The 8548-nt window shown below is 40.2% G+C and overlaps 1 protein-coding gene across 1 annotated transcript; it reads right to left on the minus strand.

Moving 5' to 3' along the window:
* Nucleotides 1-616: 616 nt before the first annotated feature.
* Nucleotides 617-7445, minus strand: LOC121842599 (zinc finger protein 664-like). The gene is made up of 2 exons (XM_042312483.1): nucleotides 6721-7445; nucleotides 617-1630 (listed from the first exon to the last, which is right to left on the minus strand). Exons 1-2 carry the CDS (start codon nucleotides 7139-7141, stop codon nucleotides 750-752), a joined length of 1302 nt encoding a protein of 433 aa, XP_042168417.1. The 5' UTR covers nucleotides 7142-7445; the 3' UTR covers nucleotides 617-749.
* Between the last annotated feature and the right edge of the window lie 1103 nt (nucleotides 7446-8548).

Raw genomic sequence — 8548 nt, forward strand, 5'->3', positions numbered from 1 at the left:
CGGTTTGTGATATATTGAAAGCCTAAACATAACATTTGCTATATACACAAACATCTGCCACAATAATCATTTTACTTGAATTTTTCTTCAACAAGCACCTGAAATAAACTGCACAAGCACCAGAAACGCTGTTGTTTTGACAAGTAGCAATAAATCAATGATATCGATTAGGGGGGAAATCAGGTTGTACGTGCTGTTGAAATGAACACAACTAAAAAAACAAATGGAAATAGGAGATATATTTCACCTCACTGGTTAGAGGACAACCTGCAGAAGACAGTCAGCTACATTTTGGAGTGATGCATTTAAATTTAGGAGTCACTAAACAAAGGAACACAACACTTATTTGTCATCACTCATCAATATCATGTTGAAATCAATTGCGCTAAAGGAGGGAGATGAGGTTGCACGTGTTAAAACTAACGCAGCAAAAACCACACGGAATCTGGGAATAATGTGTACATCCCTGGTTAGAGGACAACTTGTAGAAAACAGCTGGCTACATTTTGATTCAAGTGGGTGGCCAACGTGGTAAGTGTAACACAACTCTTTTTTTTGTCACTTTTTGTTAAATCTCATAAATAGTACTCTTTCAATTCAGAGCCTAGATTTTTCCCCTGAGGATAATATCCATTTAATGTTGAAATTAATAGAACAGGGGAGAAACATTTAGGGTTCTACATTGTGACATCATTAAAATAATCCAACCATGTTAAAACATTCTACATTGTGACATTATTTCATTGATATCATGAAACAACTCCTTCATGTATTTTCTGATGTTTAATCAGAGATCTTTTATCAGAGTACTTCTTCCCACATTGATTACAGCTATAAGGTTTCTCTCCTGTGTGTGTCCGCTGGTGTATAGTCAGATAGCTAGATGTGGTAAAACTCTTCCCACATTGATCACAGCTAAACGGTTTCTCTCCTGTGTGTATTCTCTGGTGTATAGTCAGATGGTCAGATCTAGTAAAACGCTTCCCACATTGATCACAGCTATAAGATTTCTCTCCTGTGTGTATTCTCTTGTGTAAAGTCAGATGGTCAGATCTAGTAAAACTCTTCCCACATTGTTCACAGCTATAAGACTTCTCTCCTGTGTGTATTCTCTGGTGTAAAGTCAGATGGTCAGATCTAGTAAAACTCTTCCCACATTGATCACAGCTATACAATTTGTCTCCTGTGTGTGTTCTCTGGTGTAAAGTCAGCTGGCCAGATGAAGTAAAACTCTTCCCACATTGATCACAGCTATAAGGTTTCTCTCCTGTGTGTGTTCTCTTGTGTACAATGAGATAGCTAGATGAAGAAAAACTCTTCCCACATTGAGCACAGCCATATGGTTTGTCTCTTTTGTGTAATCTTTGATGTATTTTAAGTTTTACTGAAGAGTTTAATATTTTACCATAGTCAGAGCAGCAGTGAGATTTCTCTCCTGTGTGTACTCGCTGGTGTATTTTAAGTTCTGATGAAGATTTGCAACCTTTCCCACAGTTAGAGCAGAAGTGAGATTTCTTCCCTGTGGTTCTCTGCTGGTGTTTCTTGAGGAGTTCTGATCTGGAGAGACTTTTCTCTGCCTCATGATGTTGTTGAGGCTCCCCAGAGGATCCACGATAGTCACATCTCTCTCCTGTGTGAACAACAAGGTCAGACAGATGTTTAAAGGCCCACAACACCAGAACTCCACTGTTTATTTGAGGTAAAAGGTGATGCCCAGTGCATCCCCATGAAGTTGTACAACAATTGACGTCTGTTAAATTATTTTACAATTGTCTTAAGACAGTCAAAAGCAGATGACCTTTGGTCTCCAAAAAAGGCCCCTTTCTGTGTTTGCTAAAAGTGCGGCATGAGGGCGACGCACACACAATTTGATTGCAGAAGCTCCTCCATGCTAATGAGGAAACCGATGTAGTATATCTGCCTGGAGCAAAAATGGTGAGCAGATTTTCTTTTTCACAATGTATTCTGAAGATTACAGTGCAAGATCAGGAGAGCTACTGAAGGAAACTCACATTAAGTGCTCTGTGTCTATTCACTAATTCACCACCGTGGGGGAAAACTCAGGGGAGTTCTCATAGGCTGACAGCAAAAATAGCCTCCATTTACAGGTTGCTTATAAATGCATTTCCCATTACTTTTGGAATATAATTGTAAGGCTCGCTTGAATCAAAAATCAAATCAAATTTATTTGTCACATACACATGGTTAGCAGATATTAATGCGAGTGTAGCGAAATGCTTGTGCTTCTAGTGTCGTGGCTAATCATTTCAAAATATGACACTTGCAAGAACCTGGTCCGCGGAACACACACACTTTTTCAGAGCACTCGCTCTGATTTATACACATACAACATATGAGTCCATCCCACATGCAAATGAAGTTACATCCCAATCTGTGCATCCTGCTTGTTCAGCCCAATAACGACCATATCTGCTTTCCGTCAGATTATAATGATGACAAGACCCTTGCTTTTTCCCTGCACTCAGCTTAATTCCTTCTTCTGTTTGTGTGTTATCTAGGGTCAGCAGACTATGTGTCTCCTCTGTTTTTAGCGTGTTCAGCTATACTAAAAATACTATACATTCCTCTATGTTATCTGTTTGTGTGTTATCTAGGGTCAGCAGACTATGTGTCTCCATCTTTAGTGTGTCCAGTTGCCCTAGGCGCCTATGTGTCACCTTCCCTTCGTGTGGTCTGTTTTTAGCGTGCTCAGCTGTTCCATACTCTCATGGCCTCCTCTGGTCTCCTCTCCAATACAATAGACAATGCATTTTACCAGAATGGCAAATGCACTCTATAAGTGTGTCTCTCTCTTGTGTTACAGTATTATGTTCCTCCATATATGTACATCATTCTCCCATACTAGTTCCGACAATGCAGTAATAACCAACAAGTAATCTAACTAACAATTCCAAAACTACTACCTTATACACACAAGTGTAAGGGGATAAAGAATATGTACATAAAGATATATGCATGAGTGATGGTATAGAGCGGCATAGGCAAGATACAGTAGATGGTATCGAGTACAGTATAAACATATGAGATGAGTATGTAAATAAAGTGGCATAGTTAAAGTGGCTAGTGATACATGTATTACATAAAGATGCAGTAGATGATGTAGAGTACAGTATATACGTATACATATGAGATGAATAATGTAGGGTATGTAAACATTATATTAGGTAGCATTGTTTAAAGTGGCTAGTGATATATTTTACATAATCTCCCATCAATTCCCATTATTAAAGTGGCTGGAGTTGAGTCAGTGTGTTGGCAGCAGCCACTCAAGGTTAGTGGTGGCTGTTTAACAGTCTGATGGCCTTGAGATAGAAGCTGTTTTTCAGTCTCTCGGTCCCAGCTTTGATGCACCTGTACTGACCTCACCTTCTGGATGATAGCGGGGTGAACAGGCAGTGGCTCGGGTGGTTGTTGTCCTTGATGATCTTTATGGCCTTCCTGTGACATCGGGTGGTGTAGGTGTCCTGGAGGGCAGGTAGTTTGCCCCCGGTGATGCGTTGTGCAGACCTCACTACCCTCTGGAGAGCCTTACGGTTGTGGGCGGAGCTGTTGCCGTACCAGGCGGGGATACAGCCAGGATGCTCTCGATTCAAGGACCATATCACCTCCACCCTACCTGACACCCTTGACCCACTCCAATTTGCTTACCGCCCAAATAGGTCCACAGACGATGCAATCTCAACCACACTGCACACTGCCCTAACCCATCTGGACAAGAGGAATACCTATGTGAGAATGCTGTTCATCGACTACAGCTCGGCATTCAACACCATAGTACCCTCCAAGCTCGTCATCAAGCTCGAGACCCTGGGTCTCGACCCCGCCCTGTGCAACTGGGTACTGGACTTCCTGACGGGCCGCCCCCAGGTGGTGAGGGTAGGCAACAACATCTCCTCCCCGCTGATCCTCAACACTGGGGCCCCACAAGGGTGCGTTCTGAGCCCTCTCCTGTATGTACTCCCTGTTCACCCACGACTGCGTGGCCACGCACGCCTCCAACTCAATCATCAAGTTTGCGGACGACACAACAGTGGTAGGCTTGATTACCAACAACGACGAGACGGCCTACAGGGAGGAGGTGAGGGCCCTCGGAGTGTGGTGTCAGGAAAATAACCTCACACTCAACGTCAACAAAACTAAGGAGATGATTGTGGACTTCAGGAAACAGCAGAGGGAACACCCCCCCATCCACATCGATGGAACAGTAGTGGAGAGGGTAGCAAATTGGAGTGGGTCTAGGGTGTCAGGTAGGGTGGAGGTGATATGGTCCTTGACTAGTCTCTCAAAGCACTTCATGATGACGGAAGTGAGTGCTACGGGGCGGTAGTCGTTTAGCTCAGTTACCTGCTCAGTTAATATGTTTGTGTTATCGTCGCAAATAAACTGCTTTATACTTATAAAACACTTCAACCAGTAAAATGCTCTTTAGCTAGCTTTGCCATCAGCCTGGCAATGAGGGTTTGTAAGTGTTTAACAAATTGGCCCATAATTTCACCTAACAATAACATAGACCTACTGTAGGACCCATAACTTCCCCGAACCACAATAACTACAGACATACTGGAGCACGTGTGTTTTGTACAATAGCCTATCCACAAATTACGAGCTAAGTATCTCTGTGTCCAAACAGACTAACGAGACCCTACAGTAAATCAAGCAGACAATAACACATTATAAACATCAATTTGTTAGGGATGTTGGATCCAACGTGGAGCACGGCATAACTGTCTTTATCAGAGTAATGAATGAAGAAGCACTTTGCTTGTTGTTGCATGTTGTGATGTTTGTCATTTGACTGTCATTCAGAAAATGATTTCCTGGACCAGCTGATGACAGATGAACATGTGACTGTAACTAAACAGCTACAGTATTAAGAATGATTTGTAATTATTGAAGAACCACATTAATGACAGTATTGATTTGGGTGTTGTCAATAAAGTTAAGGTGACTCTCGGTTAGAACCACTGGATTTTGCAAACTCTGAAATGATTTAGGGTCTGTGCCAATGAAAACTGTTTTCCCAGCGTAATATAAGGAGACACTAAATGTTACGTAGTTAGAGTGCATTTCAGAGATCTGAATACAAAAAAAACTGTCCGACAGCAAGATCCAGTATTTAAGTTCCTCACATGACAAGCTTAACGTTATGACTATAACTAATGTTCCCTCTACTTACTCAACATACCATGGGGAAATACAATCATTCCCTATGCCGACGCAAACGGATGCTAAATGAAAAGGCCCATGGCAGACCACCCAGACCTGACCCCGCAAGATGAGTCAGTTTTGTCAATTTATTCATTGTCTTTCGTTTGAAACACTCCTGTCAATGTTGAGTAAGGACGCACACCTAATTAGGCATATAGAAGTAGGACGAGTCTACCTGGCCTGCGCGCAAATGTAGGCCTATAAATGTGCCCATTTGGGGATGTCTGATTGTATTTCTGATTGTCTTAACGCACCACCACTAATGAGTTGTGGAGCTTCTCAAAGCAAATGTATCTTCACCTCAAACAGCAAGTAAACAAAGTCTAATCAAAATCATTTGCAAATGAGAATAGTTCCTCAAAGTATTTGAAAAATATTTCCAGCTCTCGCCCTTTCGATAACCACTCGGCATGAAAGGGAAAAATGTAATGCTCTGATCCAGTGGAAATGTCATAAAATACCTGATTACTTCTTAGCCCCTTTCACAAATAGCCGACAACTGTGTCTGTCCAGAACTCACTGGCACGGGAAACTGAGAGCCCAGAATATTTTATACAATGTTTCAAGTTCATTGTAGACAGGCCATGTGATTTATAGTATATTTATTTGCAATGCTTTTATTTGTTGGCTTTATGTAGACTATTTGTTTTTACATAGTTGGCAATGGCAATAAAAGTTACTTATAATTTTAATTTAGATAGAATGTATATTAATCACAGACAATGATTTTGAGATACTATTATAAATTAAATGAAACTGTTCCACGAAAATGTGCATATGAAAATCATAACTGGCACGCAGATTGGTAGAAATGGTCAGATAAATTTGCACTCCAAATGTAGGTTGCCGACAACTTGTGTTGCCTACTACCGGCAATATCAGAATTTACAAAGGCCTCCAGGAGTAGGTGGTTTGGTTAGTCTTTTCTCTTCTGGTTAGACTATATTGATGTAATGGCATGAAAATAAACTGGCTGAATATTATACAATGACTTATCAACAGCTCTAACAATTTGACCTCCACAGGAAATCTACACTGGTCATTCTAGAATATACTATATAGCCTATAACCCTGGTTAAACTATCATTATGACATCATAGATGAATTCTAGAATATACTATATAGCCCATAACCCTGGTTAAACTATCATTATGACATCATAGATGAATTCTAGAATATACTATATATCCTAGAAACGTGGTTAAACTATTATTATGACATCATGGATGAATTCTAGAATATACTATATAGCCTCAATTTTACCATTTTGACCTCATGGATGCCCAGTCTTTGTATTATTAGGGTCCTGATGGGGTACAACAGTTGAACTAAGCTCTTGAGGCATGTGTTATATTTTTCAAGAATCAATGACTATAAATAAATAATTTAAAAGTAAAAAAATGGATGTAGCATTGCAGATTTCCCCTTTAACACCAAACATCAGTCCAACAACTGCAGAGTTTGTGCCTCTGTTTTTAAGACAGTACTTACTAGTGTTAATCAGGGCCCGGTTTCTCAAAACCATCTTACGGCTAAATGCATTGTTAGAACCATTGGACGCCTGAATATGCTTTTGGGAAACCGGGCACAGATATCCAGTTTCCTCGTCTTCTTCCTCCTCCTTTTTGGATGTGACAGTCACCTCTTCCTCCTCCTCTTTCACTCCAAAAACCGCATCCTCCTCTTTCTCTTCCTCCTCTTCTTTTACTGTAACATCCTCCTCCTCTTTCACTCTGAACGTATCTTCCTCTTCTTTAACTGAGACCTCTTTCTCTTCTTCTTTCACCGTAACAGCCTCACCCTCTACTTGTTTTTGTATTGTAACTTCCTCCTCCTCTTTCACCAGAGCTTCTTTCTCCGTCCAGCAGACTTCCTCTTCTTTATCAGGAGGAGAGCAGCTTAGTGAACTCATGGTCAGAGATGTTAGCTAGCTAGGCTAATGCTAACTTAACCAGCCCGCTAGCTGACTAATAACAACACCGTAAATATGAAATTAAATCGGATAACTAACTAGACGACAGTAGTGAGTTTAAAATACAGTGGCTAATAAACACGAAAGCGCCTAAAGCGGTTTATTGGTTCGTCTATTTTGTCTATCAAGCTGCCGAGGTGGCTGACGAACTGTTGCTGCTGTTGAAAGAAGCGTTCCGTCCACTAGATTATACGTCACACCAACAGCATCGCCTTAAATTCCCAGACCGCCATCTGCTGACTGGAGTGGGTAACGCAGTTGAGTAAAATGTAGATTTTATCTTCAGATAACAAGTTAAAGTGTAGGAAGCATGAGTTTTTACTCACCAGTGTAACAATACAGTGTGGTTAAAGACTTAGTAAGCTAGTTGTAGTCACTTTATGGTTACCTATAAGAACAAACAGTTATGTTTTTGCGTTATTACATATTTATTAACTTATTTCGGAAAATCTTCTAAACTACCCACAATGCACTATTTCCCAACGTCATATGGATGATCAACTCTGTGCTACCGAGTTTGTATGCCAGTGTAACGACCGAGGTAAAGACAGTTTTAAGTTGGATATTCGACAGATATTCGCGCTTTCAAACCTAAATAGCTTTCAAACCACTTGAGCCACAGACTCCAAATAAGTGTCATGATGTTGGAAATATTGTGCACAACATTGCACAGTTCTTATTTTCACGATTTGGACATTAATTCTCTTTCCAAAGCTAATAAACATGTGGAAATGTGAGCAATATTTTGTATTCCTTGTTGAATTAGTTAGGGAGCGTAAACAAAGTCCAAACTCTTTTTACACTCAAATTTCAATAGGTCCTTGGTCATGTGATCTACTGACTTCAAACACGGTTCAGAATGTCCACTGACTACACTTCTATATTGCACACAATTTAGTTTGTCCATTTTCATCTCACATGGTTTTACATTTAAAAAAATGTAAATTAAAAATTCAGTCTGGTTTGTGTAGTGTAAAATCACAAGGTGTAACGTACATTTTTCATAGTTTCAAATTTGCAATAGCTCCTTGGTCATGTCAATTACACACCTAAGAAGCGTGCAGTGGATATACACCCATATTGCATAATCTCTAGTCATGTCTCTTCTATATTGTTGCACATTCATATTAGTTTGACAGTTAGATGGTTCAGTCCAGTGTTGTGTTTACCCTTTTATTTAATATTTATCTACAATAATTGGTAGTTCTAAGTATTATTTTCCCTGGTGGAGAGAGACAGATAATATCTCCTTTTATATTTAATATCAACCATAAAGGAAAAGGGCAAAGTACGAGAGTCATGTTATTGTCTAAAGCATAGCTGGTGAGGTAGGCTGGTCAATACAAA

The sequence above is a fragment of the Oncorhynchus tshawytscha genome, unplaced genomic scaffold, assembly GCF_018296145.1.
Source record: "Oncorhynchus tshawytscha isolate Ot180627B unplaced genomic scaffold, Otsh_v2.0 Un_contig_422_pilon_pilon, whole genome shotgun sequence".
Classification (NCBI taxonomy): Eukaryota; Metazoa; Chordata; class Actinopteri; order Salmoniformes; family Salmonidae; genus Oncorhynchus; species Oncorhynchus tshawytscha.